The sequence below is a fragment of the Rhincodon typus genome, chromosome 28 (genome assembly GCF_021869965.1).
Source record: "Rhincodon typus isolate 14 chromosome 28, sRhiTyp1.1, whole genome shotgun sequence".
NCBI classification, from domain to species: Eukaryota; Metazoa; Chordata; class Chondrichthyes; order Orectolobiformes; family Rhincodontidae; genus Rhincodon; species Rhincodon typus.
The window spans coordinates 29,897,192-29,920,215 of record NC_063359.1 but is presented as its reverse complement, the minus strand read 5'-3'; the positions used below and the strand labels follow the sequence as shown (position 1 = coordinate 29,920,215).

The following is a 23,024-nucleotide window of genomic DNA, read 5'->3' as shown; positions in this document are numbered from 1 at the left end:
TACCTACTAACCTCATCCCGCCCCCTTGACCTGTCCGTCCTCCCTGGGCTGACCTATCCCCTCCCTAACTCCCCACCTACACTCACCTTTACTGGCTCCATCCCCGCCTCTTTGACCTGTCTGTCTCCTCTCCACCTATCTTCTCCTCTATCCCTCTTCCATCCGCCTCCCCCTCTCTCCCTATTTATTTCAGAACCCCCTACCCCTCCCCCATTTCTGAAGAAGGGTCTAGGCCCGAAACGTCAGCTTTTCTGCTCCTCTGATGCTGCTTGGCCTGCTGTGTTCATCCAGCTCTGCACCTTGTTATCTCAGATTCTCCAGCATCTGCAGTTCCTACTATCTCTGAAACCAATTTTAACCCCACATACAACAGCTGGAGGGTTTCATCGCGACAGCCAGCCTTGCATAACGATTGGTCAATTGAATGGTCGGTCTAACCATTCACGGCTGGGCGGGCCGGAGGGGGGCGTGGTCGCTTTGTGATCGATTGTAGTTCTGACCATTCAAAGCAGGGGAAATCTGCCGCCAAACCAATCGGAGACGGCAATGTGTGGCGGAGGGACGGTTGTGTCCAGGTAAAGCAACAAAACCGTGCAGAAGACTCAGACCCCCCCCCATTTCAACAGGCTGATATAACTTAGTTTCATCATCATACAAAGTAACAGGTAAACTTTCGACCGGTTTCCTACGAATATATATATGCGATTATTTAATATTCCTCAGACCACAGTAGCGTTGTGAAAATTTGAAACAAATACAAAAAAAAAAGCGCTGGAAAGAGGAGGCGAAAGCAGAACGCGTGGAGAGAACCTCAGGCGGACGATGGTCTCCACACAGAGGCTATGCAGCATTATTTTTAAAATGGATCAACTTTTCGCCTCCTGCATTAGATTTCTATTCGTGGCCTCCCCGAGCTGGTTGCCTATAGCAACAAGACGCCGAGCGAACGGACGCACAGTAACCATAGCAACTGCAACAATGGAACTGCAACAGTCGCAGCTTCAGGAGCCCGGGAGGGGAAGTGGCTGATACACTGTAACCTTGGCTCATCCCAGAAACTGCCGTAGGAAACTCGGCAGATCTGGCTTCATCCGTGAAGAGAGAACACAGAGTTAAGGCTTCCAGCCTGACATTTGATTTGATTTATTATTGTCACATGTACTGAGATACAGTGAATAGTGTTTTGCATGCAATACAGGCAACTCTACCATACGAAGTGCATCAGGTGAGCAGAGCAGAGTGCAGAATAGTGTTACAGCTACAGAGAGAGACCAACGTTAACATTTGAGAGGTCCGTTAAAAAATTTTATAATAGCGGGGAAGAAGCTGTTCTTGAATTTGTTGGTATGTGTATTCAAACTTCTATATCTTCTGCCCGACAAAGAGGGTATAACCTGGTGGGAGGGGTCTTGGATTATGTTGGTTGCTTTCCCAAGGCAGTGGGAAGTATAGATGGAGTCAGTGGATCAGAGGCTAGTTTGCGTGATGGACTGGGCTGTGTTCACAACTCTCTGTAGTTTCTTGCAGTCTTTGGAATAGCAGTTGCCATACCACACTGTGATGCATTCAGATAGAATGCTTCCTATGGTGCATCTATAAAAATTGATGTGTCTTTGTGGACATGCCAAATTTCCTTCGCCTCCTGAGGAAGTAGAGAAGTTGTTGTGCTTTCTTGACCATAGCATCAATGTGGGTGCACCAGGACAGATTGTTGGTGATCATCACTCCCAGGAACTTGATGTCCTGGACAATCTCCACCTCAGCACCATTGATGCAGACAGGGGTGTGCCCTCCACTCCACTTCCTGAAGTCAATGCTCCTTCATTTTGTTGATGGTGATGGAGAGATTGTTGTCTTTACACTATGCTGTATGCACTCAATCTCTTTCCTGTATTCTGTCTTGTCATCGTTTGAGATCCAACCTACAGCAGTGGTGTCATCAGCAAACTTGTAGATGGAGTTGGGGTGGAATTTAGCCACACAATCATGAGTGTGTAAGGAGTACAGTAGGGGACTGAGTACACAGCCTTGCGGGGCACCTGTGTTGCGGATTATTGTGGAGGAGGTGTTGTCACCTAATCGTACTGATAGCGGTCTATGGGTCCAGTGACAGAGCGGGGAGCAGAGACCTAGGTGTCAAAGGTTGGAGTTAAGTTTGTTTAGGATTATAGTGTTGAATGTGGAAATATAGTCAATACATAGGAGCCTGATGTAGGTATCCTTGTTATCCAGATGTTCCAGGAATGAGTGTGGCCCAGGGATGTAGTGTCTGCTGTGGACCTGTTGTGGTGGCAGGCAAATTGTGAAGGATCAAGGCAATCTGGGAGGCTGGAGTTGATGTGAGCCATGACCAACCTTTGGAATTAATTCATACTTATGGAGATCAGAACCACCGGGTGGTCGTCATTGAGGCATGCTGCATGATTTTTCTTTGGTACTAGGATGATGGAGGTCTTGTGGAAGCAGGTGAAGTCTTCAGATCATAGTAAAGAGAGATTAAGGATGTCTGCAAATACTCCTGCCAGTTGATATGCACAGGATCTGAGTGCATGGCCAGGGACTCCATTCATGACTTTTCTCTGGATCTGAAGGGGTCTGGGATCTAAAGGTGATGTGTTTTGTGCTGTAGAAAAGTGGGAGGTTAGAGCGAATGGTATAGCTTTTCTGTCCCAGTCCTGCTGCAATGTACCAGCGAAATCAGACACAAGCTTGGAGGTAGAACACCACCTCACTTCCCACTTCGGCACTTTTTACAGTATTCAGGACTCAACATTGAGTTCAACAATTTCAAACCACGGGGTCTGTCCTACAATTTAATTATCTATCTTCAGCATTTTGTTTGCTTGGTTATGCTCTCAGTAAAATTGATCAATTTTCTGCTGTTAACAGCTACTCCTAAATCCTCTTTACTGCCATTTTCAATCTCTTTGTCTTTTGCTCTGGGATCCCCTCACTGTCTGTTCATTTGGTGTTCCCCCTCTTTCGTACAACATAAAACCCATCGCTTTTCCGGGGTCCTTAACTTCCAAAACAGAGTCTTATTGGACTCAAAAAATTAATGGTTTCTCTCTCCATGGTTGCCACTAAGCCTGCTAAGTTTCTCAGTAAATTACTAAGTTTCTCTCACACATTCTGTTTTAATTTCAAATCTCAAACATCCACAGAACTTTCATTGAATTATCTGGTTCTCCAGCAGCTCAGTGAGTAGCTCTGGTCCCTGAATCCAAAAGGCTGTGAATTGAAGTGTGTAAACCACAGTATGAAGCACCCATTACCTGTACACTGACACTTTCACACAATTAGGAACTGAGCTGCACAATCAGAGGTGCCACAGTCTTGCCCAGATGAGACTGATTGTCCTCTTAAAAATACTTGATTTAGTGTGTTTTTCAAAATCGCTAGACGTTTGAAAGGCTCCACAGCCAATGAAGTATAAAGAAAGTGCTGGAGAATCTAAATTCACCCTTAATCACATGAAGTTAGTGTAGGTAATGGTGAATATGAAACTACCAAATTGTTATAAACTTGCTGGTGGAAGCCAGCAGGTCTGGCGGCATCTGTGAAGAGAAAAAAAGTGGTAACATTTTGAGTCTAGTGACTCTTCTTCAGAACTGAACTCAACAAGTTCCCTCATTCACAGATTTCCAGGGGACATTTAGGCATTGGCAATAAATGCTCAAGTTGCAAAGCCCAAATCTAGGCATGAATAAAAAGTTAATTTCTTCTTTCCTAAATTAAGAACAGGTTGATTAAAGTATGCCAGCATAATCCACAAACATGTTTCATGCATCTTCAAAACAAGTTAGATTTTTCTCAGCTTTTGAACTTGTACGCAAACTTACCACAAACTTGACTTGTGGACCACTGGTAATACCTAAAGATAACCTAATACGACTGGCCAGTTTCAGTAGCTGTGAGTTCCAGCTCCTAGCTGACTCAATTTCCAACCACTGTGGCAAAATTCAATAGATAGAAACAGAAACAAAAATGCATTTTGTTTAATTTATGTGACATATATTGGGACTGTGAGTTTATGTGTTATGGTTAAACCACCTAGTTTGTTTCATATAAAAAATGTTTGCATAACAGGCTTTCAAACATCTTAAACCTCTCATATTTGCACTAACTGTCTTAGCACTTGTAGGATCGAAATAGAGAAGTTTTAATGTGGAAAATTAAATTATATTGATACAATGTAGACATTTCCAACTGGTGCTGCATTCCAATAGGTGAATAGTACAGACAAATTAATCAAATCTTGTACCAACTACAGGGTTTTGCAAAATTAGACATTAGGTCAGAGCTCATTGCACCCTTTCAGTAGACTTAAGCCCACAGAGCTAGCAATTAAATCACTGAGAGCTATTTCCTCTGGTGGAGAAATCCAGAACAAGGAAGTACAATCATAACATTCAACTTGGGCCATTTAGAAATGAAATCAGGAACTTCTGGACTTTTTTTTTCAAGCAACAGATCTTAATTTGTTAATTTTTTGTTATTATTACAGGTTAGATTGTAGCTGATTTTTGCACATCTCCTGTCCAATAAAGGACACATTGCAGAACACTCAATGGAGAATAATGCAATCATGGAACAAACTGAGGAGCTAAATGAGGAGGAAGAAAATCAGTCCCAGAGTTTGATTAAGGTAAGAAAAACAAAGCTTTTAACTGTTTAGCAAATAACATTGCACTCAATAATCAATGCAATAGGATGTAAGTCAATTTGTGCAACCACGTTTAGCTCCACAGGATGGTCACCTTTGAATTGCTGACATGATGTGTAACTTACAGCTGGCTGCAATTATTAACTAACCACTTCTCAATTATATTTGGTTCAACACCACTTCTGATCAACACAGCCCTATAAATCTGAGATTTTGTTCACAGCTGTTTGATTGTCATTGATCTGCAAAGAGGTCTACTTAATCCAGCAACTAATCTAGAATTTATTAAAAGTTTCTGATAAAGCACACAAAACTGTAAGCATCCTATTTAATTCCTCACATTTTAGCTGTCTCACATTAGAAAGGGTACAACATAAATTCAGGAGAGTGATACCAGGGCTTAAATGACTAAATTATGGAGTGTTTAAAATGATAAAAGTATTCAATGAGATGGATAAAAACAGATTATTTCTTTTGGTGGGATAATCCAGAATAAGGGGTGCAATCTGAAAATTGGATCAAAGACATTTAGGAATGAAATCATGAAACAATTTCAAACACAAGTTATAGTGGAAGTCTAAACCTCTCAACTCCAAAAAAGTAGTGGATTCTGGATTCAATTGAAACTTTTAAGATTAAGCCCGATGGTGGGTGTCTCCAGAACCAGGGGTCACAGTATGAGGATTCGGGGTAGATGATTTAGGATGGAGATGAGGAGACATTCCTTCACGCAAAGAGTGGTGAGCCTGTGGAATTCATTACCACAGGAAGTAGTTGATGCCAAAACATTGAATATTTTCAAGAGGCGACTAGATATAGCACTCGGGGTCATTGGGATCAAAGTTTATGGAGAGAAAGCAGGATTAGGCTGCTGAGTTGGGCAATCAGCCATGATCGTGAAGAATGGCAGAGCACGCTTGAAGGGCCAAATGGCCTCTTCCTGCTCCTATCTTCTATGTTTCTAAGATCGATAGATATTTCTTATGTAAGTGTATATGAATATAATATTATGAATTATGTATTGGCTATCAATCAATGACAGATAAATTAAATCAAGGTTCCCAAAGATGTTTACTTTTGTGAAGCTATGCTGAAGTTTTTGACTTTGCTGACAGGCTAGACCTGTTTACACTAGAATTTAGAAGAGTTAAGAGGCAGCTTGATTGAAGCATATAAGATTCTGAGGGGCCTTGACAGGGTGCATGTAGAAAGGATGTTTCTTCTTGTGGGAGATTCTAGAACCAGGAGTTACTGTTTCAAGACAAGTGTTTGACCATTTAAAACTAATGTGAAAAGATCATGAGTTTTTGGAATGCTCTTCCTCAAAAGAAGGTGGAAGCAGAGGCTTGAATATTTTTAAGGTAGAGGTAGATAGATTCTTGATAAGCAAGTGGAGTGAAAGGTTATTAGGAGAAGTTGGGAATGTGGAGTAATCAAGTCATCCATGATCTCATTGAATAATAGAGCAAGCTCGAGAGGCCGAACAGCCTACTCCAGCTCCTAATTCAGGTATTTCTCGTGCATTACCTGTTGATCTGAGGCAGTGTATAACTTGCGTTCACCAATGCGTTCTCAACTAACTGCAAGGAAACCTTAACAGCAATCTAGGGGCACCAGTCACTTTCATTTGTTTCTTGTCTCGTGAAGCAAAAGACATTGCAACTAGCAACAAGGTAATCTTCTGAGTGTGCCAACTGCCTTCTGTTCCGTCGCTAATTTACCATTTTCACCTGAGTTTGGACAATGAGTTCTTTGGCAGTATTGCAATCTATAAATGTGTATTGACTTCTTCATAGTCATATTTTCCAACTGGAAAGAGATGAGGAGCAGGAGACTTTGCTGATTTTATCTTTCGCCTTTCCTCACCTACAGAAATCAAAATCAGTTGTAATAGTTATTTTGATGAGTAAAGTATTATTGGAAAACAAGTTTTTTACAGTCAGAGATTGCACTGAGGGATGTGATACTGTGTAGAATTCCTCGGACTGTAAGGTTGATGTGGAATGTATACTGTAAATACCAAGAGTATTGTAATTGTATCGCAACATCTCAAGAGTGCAACATGTTGCAGGAAAAAGTTGCGTTTTATTGCATTTTCTGTAATATTCAATTTGAAATGTTTTGGAATGTATTTTTGGAAATTGATTGCTATGAGTCCTGAGATTTCCCTGAGCTTGTATGCTTTAGCAGCATTCAAAACAATAAGCAGTTGTTGGTGAGCGCTTGACTCATGTTTCAACAAGTGCATCCACGTTGTGCTGCACTGGATAGGACACTGGAAATCAAGCCCCACCACTCCCAAAGTCATCACAAAACTAAATACTTTATAAAAGTATGTAACATTCCCCAATTACTTGTCTTTTAGACCCTGGCTGACAAAATGCAGACACTGGGTTCCTGTACTTAACAATGATTTACCAATCAATACAAACAAATAGATTCTAGACACAATAAACAATTATACCACCAGATAACTCTACTAGTTAAAATTCTAACCTTCTTAAACTTTCCCTGCGTACACATACCTATAGGCATACAGAGGGAGACATTGAAAGAAAAGCATATGTACCATGGGTGGGAGAAAAGACTGGGAAGGCCATCCAATGGTCCCTGTCCACCATGTTTACTGAGGTGCTACTTTTGCCTTGTTAGGACCTGCTGCTTCTCAATCTTCCTTCTCCAGTTAATTTCACTTGCTTTCAGGAGACATAGAATGACTGGTTCACACATGAAGTCTTTGACTTATTGGTTTAGAGCCACAGCTTATAGCAACTGATGAGCGGAAATAAGCTGGCTTTCTTCAGGCTTTGGGTGTGTTTACAGCAAAGAGGACAGCTCCTTCCCTTCCAGAGGTCCAATGACTTCTGACCCAAACATTGACACTCCCAAGTTGTTCTGATGCCTAGGAACCATTCACATGGCAGAGGGTTTTGTCATTGATAATGAGTCAGCATTCCCTAAGCCAATTAGCTAGTTGTTACCAGCCAAATTTCCCTCCGTATATGAGTTGCCTTCAGCTCATCTGCAACTAGACTTCCCCACAGCACTTAAAATGAACTTCATGTAACTTGCTTCTAAAATGTGCTGCAATCCTTTCCATATCTCTTGGCTTTTTTTCAAGCGGACCATTTCAAATTTCAGTCCGCAATCACAAATACAAAATAAAAAGAAATATTACAGTCTTCAAACTCAATACCTCGTCATTTGTTTCAATTCCCAAAGATTGGTACAGTCGTACCCGTTCAACGTTCTATTAACTGGACTGGCCCAACTCTCTTGACAGTGAAATGTTTTTGTTCCACAGGCTGATGATTTAATGCCAGAAATTGGTGTGTTTCCCACAGCTTTATCTGAGGAACAACTGGAAGCAGCTACAGAGAAAGCCCGACAAAATTTCTTTGGATCCAGTGGGATTTTTCATCTGGATGATATTGTTGTGAAAAACGATACACTTTCAGTCATAATAAACGATCGGGCTAAAGAACAGTGAGTACAATAATGACCATGGCCATCTCTAATGAAAGCTTTAAAGAGGTTTATAAGGAATGTTTTTTTCATTGCCAAAGAAGAGTCGTAATAGACTTGAAACTTTAACATGTTTCTCTCTTCACAGATGCTGCCAGATTTGATGAGTTTGTCAAGCATTCTCTATTTTATTACTTTTTTTACATTTCTCTGCTTTAAAGATTTAATAACTAAAAATTACTACAGGAAATGGCTCTCTTAAAGGAAATTCATATAACTGAAAAAAATTAACATCTGAGCTGAGGTCAGATCATCAAAGATTAGTAATCAATCCTGAGATTCCCTTGACCCAGTGGGTTGGATATTTTGACAGCCTGAAAGACACTAGGAGAATAAAAAGATTTTTTTTTTGCAAGTGGTGAGCAGTGGACAGTTGAGCTGAATATATAAGATCATATTGATTAGACATCCATTTAACAAATATATTTTGTATTTACAGCTGGGTGAAAGGAAACCATTTTCTTCACATTGGGAAACTGGAGGAAGCTGTGTTTTCATTTAGTAAAGCGATTGCTCTAAACCCTCAGATGGTAAGAATATTTTGGTGGCAGGGAGAGGGAGTGTGAATCCCATCTGAGGCAATGAGGATGTTGATCCAAGTGGCTCTTTGATCCAGTGTATGAAGATAATAGCAGATAATGCAGTTCAATAATGAGAAGAAACCTTTTTTATTTGCTATAGGGTACCAGAAATAACAAACTCCTGGAAAGAAAACAGTTGAAATTGGGCAGCATAGTTCCTTAGAGAGGACTAGAATTTGATTGATTTTTTTGACAAATTTCATTAGATGTACCAGCACATATTGGTTCTATAAATAAAAATTACTTAAAAGCATAATTGAAAACATCTACCATGAGCTGAATGCAATGCTACTTATTATTTGTATCTTGGAATCTGATTTTTAAATCTCTTGCTCAATGCAGAAAGAATTTTATTTGGGAAGGGCTGAGGCATATCTCCAAATTGGAGACTTCCAGTCTTGTATTGTCAACTACAGAATGGCCAGTTCTTTGGATCCCTCAGATGAAGACTTGCGATCACAGATAGCACTCACTTTGTACATCCAGGTACACCCATCCATCTTTATTTTAGTTTGTTTCATTTAGCGTTCTCATTCAAGTTTTGTTTTAATAAAGCACTCAGTGGAAACATCTTTACCCGGAGATTACTCATCTTTATTTAGACTGTGGAACTCACTACCATATGGAATAGTTGAAGCAAATACATGAGAATACAGTACATCAATGACAAAGAAATAGGGTGGCATGGTGGCTCAGTGGTTAGCACTGCTGCCTCACAGTGCCAGGGACCTGAGTTCGATTCCACCCTTGGGTGACTGTCTGTGTGGAGTTTGAACATTCTCTCCGTGTTTGCATGGGTCCCCTCTGGGTGCTCCAGTTTCCTCCCACAGTCCAAAGAGATATGCAGGCTAGGTGGATTGGCCATGCTAAATTGCCTGTAGTGTTCAGGGACGTGTAGATTAGGTGGGTTACAGGGAGATGGGTCTTGGCGGGATGCTCTGAGGGTCAGTGTGGACTAGTTGGGCTGAAGGGCGTGTTTCCACACTGTAGGGATTCTATGATCTATTCTATGAAATAGAAAGATAAAATGATAGAATTAAATGAAGTCAGGTGGGAGATGACACATATGGAGCATAGACTAGATGCTCAGAATGCCCTGCTCTATAACTTTAATACATTGAAAACCAATTTTTAATTTTTTAAGTTTTCAAATTAGTTTATTCTTAGAAGCTGTGTCAAATGTCTCTGTTCAAGCTATAAATTGTGTATTGAAATGAAATATCCAAATTGTTAAGACAAAATAAAATGAATATTTCTTTAGCAGTTGGGATTATAGTACAGGTCGGGAGTTGGTTAGCTCAGTTGGCTGGATGGTAGATTTGCTCTGCAGAATGATGCCAACAGCACAGGTTCAAATACTGAAGAAAGGCCACTGGACTCTCTCCAAAATTGCTGCCAGACCTGCTGAGTTTCTTCAGCAATTTCTGTTTTTGTTTCGATTCCCACACCGGCTGAGGTCACCATGAAACTCCTGTCTTCTCGACCTCACCCCTTGCCACCAGCTGTCTCCCTCTAATGACAGAGAAGCCCTTTTGTCTTCTGGGGCTTTGGCAACTACTAGGATACGGGAGATGATGATGGAGTGGTAATGTTGCTGGGCTAGTAATCCAATGACCCGGGCATCTTGCCTTGGGGACATGGGTTCGAATTCCACCGTGGAAGCTGGTGAAATTTGAATTCAGTTAATAAAATCTGTAATGTTAAGCTTGTATCAGTGATGGTAACCATGACTGTGAACATGGTTGAAAATCCATCTGGTTCAGTATTGTCCTTTAGGGATAAAACCTCCTATCATTACCCTGTCTGAGCTACATGTGGCAGAAATGGTTGACTCTTAACAGGTCAACGGTAATTTAGGATGGGCAATAGATGGAAGAATAAAGAAAAAGTACTATTCGCTTTATCTTGATGTTATTATCATGAACATAGCAGTTAGACAAAGATATGAGCTGTACCATCCATGGTCTGTAAGAAGTAAAAAGGAAACTAGATTTAGGACTTTCTATCCATTTTATTGTATGACGTTCACTCTTGCAATTTTATTTTAATAGCAGTGTCTAATTCTGATTGTATTTTTTACTGCAGGGTCAAAGTCTTTTTGAAATGAAGTTATACATGGATGCCTTAGAGGCTTTTGTGCAAGCTTCAGAGATGCAACTTGAAAATCTTCATTACCACATGCGGAGGTGATTCATCATCTGTATTCTCCTCCAGCAATCATACTCAAGGTGTCCTTGCTTCATTGCAAGCTGGCAATGTGTCCAAATCTAAGATACTACCATTGTTGTTTGGACATGGCATAAAAACTGACCATCTTAATGCCTTCAACCAGCATAAAGCTCTCAGTGAATTGCTTTATGTGTCACAGGTTTAGATACCGCAATGTTAATAAGTATGAAGCATGTCATGACCTTTTGACATATCGAGAAAACTATTGTTTCATATTTTCGGTAGAATAGTTAATCATGTGGAGCAATGTGATGTTAGTTGGGGTTCTGTAAATGAAGGGGTAACATTTTATCTTCCGAACAGATGAGAGTTATAATAATTTGCCTGCCACTTTAGATACTTTAAAGAAAATTTGCAGCCAGATATATGTTGCAACACATAAATACCTTGAAAGCAGAGACCATAGCCTTGACATGTGATTTTACAGTGAGCTTTAGAAATAATATTGGGCTTTCAGCAGTATAAACAATTTTCAGAACCACCACCTGATTTCTCCTATCCTTTCCACCAGGGGAGAGAGCTATCTCAATGCCTAACCTTAAATTCAAGACACATGATCTACCTATCAATGATTTATTCCGAACCTCAAATCTGACCTGGTCTTCAGAAAACTAAATAATCACAATGTGAGACCATACAGTTTAGCATAAAGCTGGGCCAGGAGATTATCTCTGAGTCAGGAAAATGTGTGTGTGTGTGTGGAGGGTGAAGTGGGATGGGGGTTTCAGTAGATGCACATCACAATATTCATAAAGGGTGGTTGGCTGCAAGGCAAGTTGAATGGCCAGTTAGTAGCTGCTGGTTGTGTGGCATGGAGCTAGCACTGATGGCCTTATTTAAATACATCACTTTTATGTCACTACCCGTTTAACACAAAGGAAGGATGCACCGAGAATTCAGGAGCAAAGGCAGAAGCCTCCCATTTGGGGCAGGGCTGCCCCTCGATTTCTAGATGCCGACCTTCATGCTGAGATACAGTTTCAATATCTCATTCAAGCAACTGCTGCTCGATTGTAAGTCTGAACCATAGTGACAATTTATTTATTTGTGGGAATATCACACACAGGGTTTGTGTGCTCATCCATTGGAAACACAAACATGTAGAATGTCAATGAACAGAGTAAAACATTATCTCCTTTGTTTCCCAGTGTTGAGGCCTTGATTGCATTGGGAAGACTTGAAGATGCTGTTCAATTGGTCAATGAACAACTTGAGCATGTAAAGTCCAATCCCGAGCTCTATATTCTTCGCGCGAGGCTGCATGATCACTTTTGCCAAGTAAGTGTAGTGCGCTACATTTTAATGTTTAATTTCATTAGTCTTGGTGTCCTTTTATGTTTCTTACCTTCACCTCCCTGCAAAAAGTAGTTACAGAAGACGATTTAGGGTTTGTTACACTGAGTGCAGCTTTGCATTAAAAATTACAACCAAAACAATCATTTGTGTGGACAAGAGATAGTAGGAACTGCAGATGCTGGAGAAGCTGAGATAACAAGGTGTAGAGCTGGATGAACACAGCAGGCCAAGCAGCATCAGAGGAGCAGGAAGGCTGACGTTTCGGGCCTAGACCCTCCTTCAGAAATGGGGGAGGGGAAGGGGGTTCTGAAATGAATAGGGAGAAAGGGGAAGCGGATAGAAGATGAATTGAGGAGAAGATAGGTGGAGAGAAGACAGACAGGTCAAAGATGGAGCCAGTAAAGGTGAGTGTAGGTGGGGAGTTAGGGAGGAGATAGGTCAGTCCAGGGAGGATGGACAGGTCAAGGGGGCGAGATGAGGTTAGTAGGTAGGAGATGGGAGTGGGGCTTGAGGTGGGAGGAGGGGATAGGTGGGAGGAAGGACAGGTTAGGGAGGCGGGGACAAGCTGGGCTGGTTTTGGGATGCGGTAGGGGGAGGGGAGATTTTGAAGCTTGTAAAGTCCACATTGATATCATTGGGCTGCAGGGTTCCCAAGCGGAATATGAGGTGCTGTTCCTGCAACCTTCGGGTGGCATCGTTGTGGCACTGCAGGAGGCCCAGGATGGACATGTCGCCTGAGGAATGGGAGGGGGAGTTGAAATGGTTCGCTTTAGTGCGAACCGAGCAAGTTGGGGACCGCTTTGCAGAACACCTATGCTACACCGAAGGTTGCAGGAACAGCACCTCATGTGCCGCTTGGGAACCCTGCAACCCAATGGTATCAATGTGGACTTCACAAGCTTCAAAATCTCCCCTCCCCCTACTGCATCCCAAAACCAGTTAGTCTTGGCTGCATTCCTGAGGTGACGGAGCTAACAAGCGCCTCACAGTTACCACCAGATAAAATGGAGGTAATCAGAGAAATGTTGTGCTTGAGCATTCCTCGGCAAGAATACAACCTGCCAACAGGTCACTTGCTTAGCTTCTCAGCGACCAATACAAATGGGCAGAGAAAAATCACAGTGGAGAAAGTAAAAGATTCTCTTTAATCTTGCCATAAAAATGGAGAGAGAGCAATGAGTTATTGGATAGCGTCCTTTATAAAATCTAGGATGCAACAACTTCACATTAACAATAAAAGGGTTAAAATTATTTTGAACTTTCTTATACAGACAGAAAATCAAGTAGGAAAAGTGGTATATCACAAGGATAATACTGTCTTAAACTCCTTAAATCACACTTCTTACTTGCTTTTAGAATGTTTTCTTCTTGATTTTCAAAATTCAGTAGCATTAGCAAATTGATGAGAAGGTACAAATATGGAATTTATTGTATTATGGTGCCATATGATGTGGAGCAAGTCATTTTTGCTACTCCTCAATATATTCATATTTCACCTGTTTCCCATGAGTTAGATTCTATTTCTTCACACAATGCACGTCCAGTGTGAAAAAAGCTAGATGCTACTTTGACTAATCACTTTAACTCTCAGATATATACTTGCTAACCGAAACTGTTTTTTTATATTATTTGTTATGGAGTACAATCATCACTGCTGACAGCAGCATTTATTGCCTGCACCTGAATGCCCCTGAGAAGGTAGTGGTGAGCTGCTTTCTCAACCACCACTCGCAGTGGACGTGTTTTCTGTGCCTGCGTGCTGTGATTGAGTAACTTGCTGGGCCATTTCAGAGGGCAGTGAGGAGTCAATCACTTAATGAGGGTCTGGACTCACATTGTGTGTTGGCCAAACTGGATGAGGAGAGCAGTGTTTCTCTGCTCTCTCAGGATATTAGTGAACCAGATTTTTTTTTAACAACAATCCAGTAATTTCAAGATCATTGTTAATGAGGCTAACATTTTATTTCACATTAATTGATGAAGTTTAAATTCTATAAAGGGATATGGAGCCAAGGCAGGTGGATAGGGCTAAGATGCTGATCAGCCGTGATCACATTGAAAAGTGGGACAGGCTTGATGGGCTGAATAGCCTCCTCCTGTTTTTCTGAAACTCCAAGTATTCATCATGACCGTGGAGTTTGAATTTACACTTTGTTACTTGTGATTACATTTATTGTATCATGCATATGAAATGTGACCTTTTTTTAATCACCCTGACAACAGATAGCTAATTGTTATCAAGATGTTAGTAGTGCCCTGGCTTTGGATCCGAATCATCAGGAGGCATTATCACTAATGGCTACTCTGGTGAGTAGAGCGGAAGAAGCAAAGGCACGAGCGATTAATAAATCTCTGATCGGCAACTTAAAGAGTGCTCTGGACAACATCAATGAAGCTATCAACAATAACCCCAATAAAGCAGACTATTTTGTCTTCAGGTACAACTGTCAATAGCAAACAAGGAATTAGTTAAAGCAATGGGTTCGTTTATTCAGTCGTTTTTTAACAAGTCCAGACTATAAACTCTCAAATCTGTCATAAAAGGTCAATAACATTTTAAGTTTTAACACTTTAAAAACATATTTAACCCAGACCATCAATCAATGAAATTATGAAGAAATACGTCAAAAGATATAATTGTTATGGGAAATAAACAACACAGATAATAAACAATCCTTTTCCAGCCAATAAATCATATTTGCTCTTCTACATTTATATTTTATATTTTTTCATTCATTCGTGAGAGATGGATGTTGCTGACTAGCTCTCTGATTGTCAATCCCTAAGGATATACTTTGGAGAAGTTGACGGTGAACTGCTTTCTGAACTGCTGCAATGTCAGTACACCCTCAGACCTGTTAAGAAGGGAGTTTCAGGATTTTGACCCAAAGACCGTGACAGAAAACCCATATAGTTCCTAATTAGGATGGTGCATGACTTGGAGGGAATCTTGCAGAACAGAGTGCAGAATACAATGTTACAGCTGCAGAGAAATATCAGCTCTAATATACGAGAGGTCTGTTCATAAGTCTGATTACAGCAGGGAAGAAGCTGTTCTGTATTCTGTTGGTATGTGTCTTCAAACGTTTGTGACTTCTGCCCAATGAAAGAGGGTGGAAGACAGTATAACCAGGGTGGGAGGGATCCTTAATTATGTTAGCTGCTTTCCCGAGGCAGCGAGAAGTATAGATGAAGTCACTGGATGGGGGACTGGTTTTCGTGATGAACTGGGCTGTGTTCACAACTCTGTGATTTCTTGCGGTCTTCGGCAGTGCAGTTGCTGTACCAACCTGTGATGCATCCGGATAGGATACTTTTTATGGTGCATCTATAGAAATTGTAAAGGGTTATTGTGGACATGCCGATTATCCTTTGCCTTCTGAGGAAGTAGAGGCACTGGTGGGCTTTTTTTGACTGTAGCATCAACGTGGATGGACCAAGACAGATTGTTGCTGATATTTATTCCTAGGAAACTCTCCGGGCCCATCAAAATTATTGGCACCAATAATACATTTATTTCAAGAATTGAACATAAAAGTCACTATTATGAAGCTAATACCCTTAGCTCTGAATTTTGGATCCAGCAGTGTTGTAACTTGGGATGTCTAATATTAATGTCTTAAGAGCAAAGTTATGATTTTTGTAAATTCCCAGTTGAAATCCAACCTTTGGTACAACAGTTCCTACTCCACTAACCCAACATCAATTGCATACAATATCTACACTTATGGGCTCCCTAAATTAGTGGAAATTATTGGCATGTAGATTTAGAATTAGAAGCAGGAGCAGGCCACTCAGCCCCTTGAGCCTGCTCTGCCATTCAGCAAGGATTGCTTAAACCCATTTAATGTAGAACATTAAGCTGGGACCCTGGATTACTAGCCAAGAGACATGGAAACAAATCCCTACATTGTGGAAGCAGGCCATTTGGCCCATCAAGTCCACACTGGCCGTTCAAACAGCATCTCACCCCTTCCTTGTAACCTTGCATTCCACGTGGTGAATCCACCCAACCCACACATCTTTGGACTGTGGGACGGAACCAGAGCACCCAGAGGAAACCCATGCAGACACAGGGAGAATGTGCAAACTCCACAGACTGGAATCGAACCCAAGTCCATGGTGCTGTGAGGCAGCAGTGCTAACCACTGAGCCACTATGCTGCCCCCGTGTGATCACTGTTCCACCTGTTAGCTGGACAATTTTGTATCCAAGCCAATATGCTACGCCATACACCATGAGCTTTTATTTTCCTGGCTAATCTTTGATGTGGTACCTTGTCAAATCCCTTCTGGAAAATTAAGCCTAGTACATCTGTTGTTTCCCCTTTATCACCAGCACATGGCCAAACATGATTTCTCTTTCACAGAATCATGTTGACTCTGCCTGATCTTTGGAACTTTTCTAAGTACCCTACTGTAAAGTCTTTTAGTAATAATTCCTAACATCTTACCTATGGCAGGCATAAATCTTGTAATTTTATGTTCTCATTTTTCCTTTTCATGTATAAAGAAGTTGCTTTCATTATTTTCCGTTTGAATGGGGCATTCACAGAACCTAAAGAATATTGGTGATTTAAAACCAGTGCGTCAATATTTCACTAGCCACATGCTTTAAGACCCTAGGTTGGGGCCCATCAAGAGCAAGAACTTGTTGGTCTACAGCTCCAACAATTTGCTCAGTACAAGTTCTGCAATGATTGTAATTTTCTTGAATTTCTCTCTCCCTTCCATTTTTAATAAATTTTATGCTAATATTGGTTGCGATCTAGAATATAATACAAAAGTTTTTATGATTTGTACATTATAATCAACAGTCTGGTTCCATATTATTATTTTTCTTAAATTTTGTCCTTTGCATTTTATCATCCTTAGTTCTGTTTTACTTTCAATCCTTAGGGGAACCCTGTATAGGAAACTCAAGAATTTTAATGCAGCTATTGACGACTACCTCTTCGTCTTGGATAAAGTAAGCGCGACAGAGAGTGACACCTACCTGGACACTCAGAAACAACTCCTTCTAACATACAATGACTTTGCAGTGCACTGCTACCACAAAGGGTTTATCGAGGAGGCGATTATTCTCTTAAACCAGAGTATTAGGGGAGAAAAGCAGCAAAAAGGGCTGTATATTAACCGAGGAGGTAAGGAATATTTCTTTTGTGTTCCCGATGACACTTGCTGTAAGGGAGAGCGTGGTTTGCAGGGATCTGCAACTGCAAAGATTTCAGTAACTGTTTCAGTATACGCTAAATGAGAAACAGAGCTAAGTTAAAGGGCAACATCTTGATTTGTCAGCTTATTGTAAGGAGAATGCTGTTTCCACTGGTGGTTCTCACAGTTCTGGAAATAACAGTGACCAAATTCCATTTTGTCAAAATGTCAGTTTGTCACTTTCAATCAATTTAACATTTTCTGAAGATGATGTCAGTTGTTTTATCTCGAAGGCTGTTTCTATACAGATGAAAGCAATTCAGCTATAGGTCTGTAAAAAATAGCAACAAGATGTGTACCATAACTAACATACACAAAAATCAAAATGAAATATATTGCACAACCACCTAATTACTGTTTAAGTATTAGCAGATCCAAAATGAATGGAATGCAAACTATTTGCTGAAACTCATTTAAGCAACTAAAAGTCCACCTGAACATGTTCCTGTTACTCCTAACACTCCTTTGCATTTGACTCAAATAGATAATAACATGTTGAATTTTGGAATGTGTTTTGTACTTCTGAGTTTGAAATGTCCCGTGAGTGTTTACACATCACTATATAAAAGTAGTAATTAAACATCAAAGAATCAAATTCTGAGTGTAACAGAAAATTCAATAAAGAGATCTAGATGACACAAATGTTAATATGAACTGTCAATAAATTCTAATCATCTGAATCCCAAGATTAGATTACAGATTTAAATTATTCCCACAGATGTACTTTTGTCAATTTTGCATAAGATGGCTATGTCCGATTTGTTTTATTTATAGAGTGTATTCTTTCGCACAGTAAAGGAGTTTATTAACTTGCTATTTGGAAATAAAAAAAGAAGATATGAGTGTATAAAAGTGTAGCCTTCTTCTTGCCCCATTTGTTTACATTACCATTAGCCATCGTGACAAGCATTGGATCCTGGTTCCTCCCTAATGCTAAAGTTATGTACTGGGCCCTTTATCCCCATCTCACCCACCCACAATCTAAGTTTGAATGTTGCTAGAACGCTGCCCGACACTGGATAAAATGGGTAGTGTTCCCAATTCCCCAAGGTACTAACTACAGGATGTTCCTTAGCAGGAAAGGTATCAGAGGCCTGACAATTAGAAAGAGAAGAATTTTATCAAAGTCATCTACATTCTGAGGTACTTTCACAACATTTTCTTTGCTCCCACCCCTTCACTTCCAGGATCACTTTTAAATCCTCTTCACAAACTCTCTCATCTCTTTACCTTCTCTCTGAGGTGGACTGTTGGCAACTCAGGAGGAAGGTGACAATGTAATAGGTGAGGCAGATCACAATGAAATGAAATTTAATGCTGACAAAAGTGAAACATTACATTTTGGGAGAAAGAACAAGAACAGAAAATAAATATAGACTAAATCGTAAGAGTTTTAAAAATAGTAGAGTAGACATAAGGATTCAAATACAGTTGAAGTTGAAGGACGCTGATAAACATTGAACAAATATATTATGAGACCCTATGTTAAAATAGGTGTGTAGAGGACAAATGCAGAAAGGTAATAACTCCATACAAATTATTGGCTATAATGCAGTTTGGGTGACTTTCTCTAAGCAGACCCCAGCCTCCTTATTTCTGTTAACTTCTCTAGCCTGACAGCTGTCCGAGATTTCAGCACACACCTCTAATTCTGGCCTCTAGTGCAATCATAATTGCTCTGCTAATTAGTGACTGCACCCTCATTTGCTTTTGTCCCAAGCTCCGAAATTCCCTCCTCATACCTCTCTGCCTCTCCACCTGGCTTTCCTCCTTTAGGACACTTATTAAACTCCCAGATCGTTGGCCAAAGTCTTCTCACCTCGCAACCTCCTTATGTGGCATGGAGTCTTTTTTGGATTTATACAATGCTGCTCTGAAGTGCCTTGGGAATTATCATTAGATTAAATTAGCAGCTCTGTAAATTTTTGTTGCAACGTCCTTGAACAGAATGTTTATAAACATAGTAGAGATATCAGTGTGAATGTTGTCTAATGATGTTGAGTGGTTTTTCTTGATGGAATGCCTGGTTTGTTCTTCATTCAGATTGTTTCCTCAAGCAGTGTAACCTGGACTTTGCACTATTGGACTATGAGCAAGCTTATGAGCTGGACCCCGAGGACTGGCGTGTAAAAATCCGCATCGCTGCACTAAACAATGAGAAAGGCCTAATGGAACATCAGAACGGGTATTTGCATTTTCCTTTCAACAAACGATGAATCTCCCTTCTGTGCGTGTCATGGTGAGATTGTAGAGACAGCAACGTGCAACCTCAATCGATGTGCAGTGTTTCTAGCTCTGTGTTGGAAGTTACCTCAGGAATATACCTTTTTCTCTATTACTGACTTTTTTGTTCTGCCTTTCTCTGTGAATTTACCAATTTCAAATTCTAAGGTAAAGTGTCAGATTGTGCACAGATGTTACCAGATCTGGAGTGGAAAACAGCACGATATTACAAACCAATTTCAGCATTAGTAACCATATCTGATAGCAGCAGGAAATCAGATGGGTTTCAGTAGGCTATCATAACATTGCTTTTTCAAAATATGGCCAGATTTTGCCATGGGGAGTGATAATAAATCTGGTTTCTCAGGAGGAGGCCACTTACTTTCGAGCCTGCGTCGTCATTCAATAACATCAGGGTTGATCTGATTGTAACCTCAAATCCACCTTCCCTTAATAACCTTTCAGTCCCTTGCTTAACAAGAATCTGTCTACCTCTGCCTTAAAAATATTCACATCCTCTGTGTCCACATCTTTTCAGAGAGTTCCAAAGACTTAACGACCTTTGGAGAGAAAAGCATCCATCTAATTTCTGTTTAAATGGGCAATTCCTGATTTTTAAATAGTGATCCCTTGTTCTAGATTCTTCCACAAGAAGAAACATATTCTCCACATCTGCCCTGTCCTACTCTATCATTCAGGTATTTATATGTTTCAATCAAGTTGCCTCTTACTCTTCTAAACTCCAGCAAATACCAGCCTTGTCTGTCCAACCTTTCCTCATAAAAAAAAACCCTGCCTATTCCAGCTACTAATCCAGTAAAGTTTCTCTAAACTGCCACCAATACATTTACATCCTTCCTCAAATCAGGTGACTTATACTGTACACAGTACTCCAGAAGCGGTCTCACCAGTGCCTTGTATCGCTTAAGCATAACCTCCTACTTTTGTATTTAATTCCCCTCGTAATAAATTATAACATTCTATTATCCTTCCTAATTACTTGCTGCACCTGCACACTACAACTTTTGTGATTCATGCATGAGGACTCCCAGATCCCTCAACGTCTCAGAATCCCTCACTATTTAGATAACAGGCTTTTTAAAATTTCTTACCAACAGAATGGACAATTTCACATTTTCCCACATTATACTCCATTTCCCACATCATTGCTCACTCACTTATCCTATCACTATCTCTTTTTAATCTCTTTGTATCCTCTTCAAACATACTTCACAAATTATTTTTGTGTTGTGAGCAAATTTGACGACCATACCTTACATCCCTCCATCCCTGCACTGATCTCTGTGGCACATTGCATCTTGCCAACCTGAAAAAAAATCATTTATACCTACGCTGTGTTTGCTGTTACACAGCCAATCTTCGATCTATGCCAACATGTAATCCCCTAACACCAGTGCTGGCCAACCTTGTAGCATAGGGAGGCTAAAACAATAAACATGAACTTCATCAAAAAAAATCAAAGGCAATAAAGTGATAAATTTAAATGAGTAATTATAGAAATGACTATTACAAAGTGCCAAGCAGCAATGCTCAATTATAAAGCCAGTTTTTGCCTTTTGGCTAAGAAGCGGAGCTGGAGAAAGAAAAAGAATCAGCCCCAATTCATGACCACCAGGAAGTGGGTAGTGACAGAGGCTGAGCCAGAGAGAGAGGTTAATCTTACGTTGATCTTGCGTACCTCTAATGAGGCAGACTCCACATGAAAGTGGGGTCCAGGAGTGAGTTAACTTACAGCCCGGAGTTTCCTCCTCTCACTGTCTGCTTTCCCCTGTGTCGCTCCCCTTTCCCTCTCCCAAACTCCTTTCCCTCTTTCCCTCACTCCTTTCTCACCTCTTCCCCCATTGTTATACCTTCCCTCTTCTCTCTTACCCCTCTCACTCACTCCGCTCTGTTAACTTCAAGATGCGCCTTTTTACTCCAAAATTTCACCAATCTTTAACAGAACCATTTTTTTTTAAAGAACAAATCTTGCTCAGGAAGTGAATGACCATGAACAGGAGATCTGTTTCAGAAAGCTGTTGAAAATGCATTGCGGCTGCAGCTGTGTGCCAAGGCAATGCCACACGTCTCCAAGATGACATTCTGCTACAAGGGCTTCAACATGTACCACCAGGCCAGAGTGGAGGGTGGGTATATACCCAGGAACAGCCAAACCTCACAGCGACTCAACAGGGCCAGGACATAGGCTCCTGGGCACTGTATCTGCACTGCCAGAACCCTTCCTCCAGGCTTCTTATGGGGGCACAAAGCAGTTCCCATCCTGCCCTGCTCAGGTGTTCAGTAGCGGTAACCTGGACTGGCATTCCCTGACCAGATCTCACTGTGAAGGCCAGCATAGCAGATAGTAATCTACCTTCCTGTCCTCGCTACCAAAGTGGATAACCTCAGATTTGCTCACATTATACTTCAGTTGTGATGCATTTTCCCACTCTCTCAACTTGATCCAAATCACACCGAAGCATCTCTGTATTCTCCTCACGTCTCACCCTCATACTCAGCTTTCTGCCAGCAGCAAAGTATTACATTTAGCTTCCTTATCTAAATCATTAATATGCACTGTGAATAGCTGGGACCCAAGAGTCACTGCCTAATACTCAAAGAAAAGACTGGTTTATTTCTATTCTCTGTTTCCTGTCTGCCAATGAACTCTCTATCCATGTCAGTATGTGACTTTATTCCTTCTTATTCCCCCGTCTTCAGTGGCGTCCTACATCACAGTCCCACACTCAGTTAGCTCATCCATTCTCCAGCCCTCCCCCTCATCCAGACCAGTTGAAGCATCCTCATACCTATTGGACATACCTATTGCATGGCCCCCACGCTCTGGGTTCCCCTAACTGCCTCATCACAGACTTACACGCTTGTTCCTTTATATTGACCAAATTAGGTGATCCATCCCTTAAGTGGCATGACTGCCTCTTGGTACAAATGATTCAGATAACCTTCCATCTCCCTAATGCATCGCTGTGTCTGTAGATCACCTTCCAGCTCTTCAAGTCTGATCCATAGCTGCTCAAACTTCACATCCTTGCTGCAGGTGGTCAAAATCTCCCCACCCCCAGCCCCATCCCATGACCAACCCTTCCTCTCATCCCTGCCTCCTTGACCTGTCCGTCTTCTCTCCCACCTGTCCGCTCCTCCCACCTCACTGACTAATCCTCACCACTGCCTACCTGCACTCACCTATCACCACCCCACCTACCTTCCCCAGCCCCACCCATCCTCCCTCTCATCTCCCTGACCTGTCACAACCTGTCCATCTTCTCTCCC

At 41.0% G+C, this 23,024-nt stretch overlaps 1 protein-coding gene across 1 annotated transcript in view; it reads left to right on the top strand.

Annotated features, from left to right (window-relative positions):
- The first annotated feature begins 584 nt into the window (after window positions 1-584).
- Window positions 585-23,024, top strand: part of LOC109925287 (tetratricopeptide repeat protein 16) — a 32,995-nt gene continuing 10,555 nt past the window's right edge. The window contains exons 1-10 of the mRNA XM_048613725.1: window positions 585-665; window positions 4,508-4,648; window positions 7,971-8,152; window positions 8,631-8,721; window positions 9,115-9,258; window positions 10,858-10,958; window positions 12,150-12,279; window positions 14,521-14,735; window positions 17,196-17,440; window positions 19,554-19,695. Coding sequence (XP_048469682.1) covers window positions 4,571-4,648; window positions 7,971-8,152; window positions 8,631-8,721; window positions 9,115-9,258; window positions 10,858-10,958; window positions 12,150-12,279; window positions 14,521-14,735; window positions 17,196-17,440; window positions 19,554-19,695 — 1,328 coding nt within the window. The 5' untranslated portion in view covers window positions 585-665; window positions 4,508-4,570. The remainder of the gene's footprint in view (window positions 666-4,507; window positions 4,649-7,970; window positions 8,153-8,630; window positions 8,722-9,114; window positions 9,259-10,857; window positions 10,959-12,149; window positions 12,280-14,520; window positions 14,736-17,195; window positions 17,441-19,553; window positions 19,696-23,024) is intronic.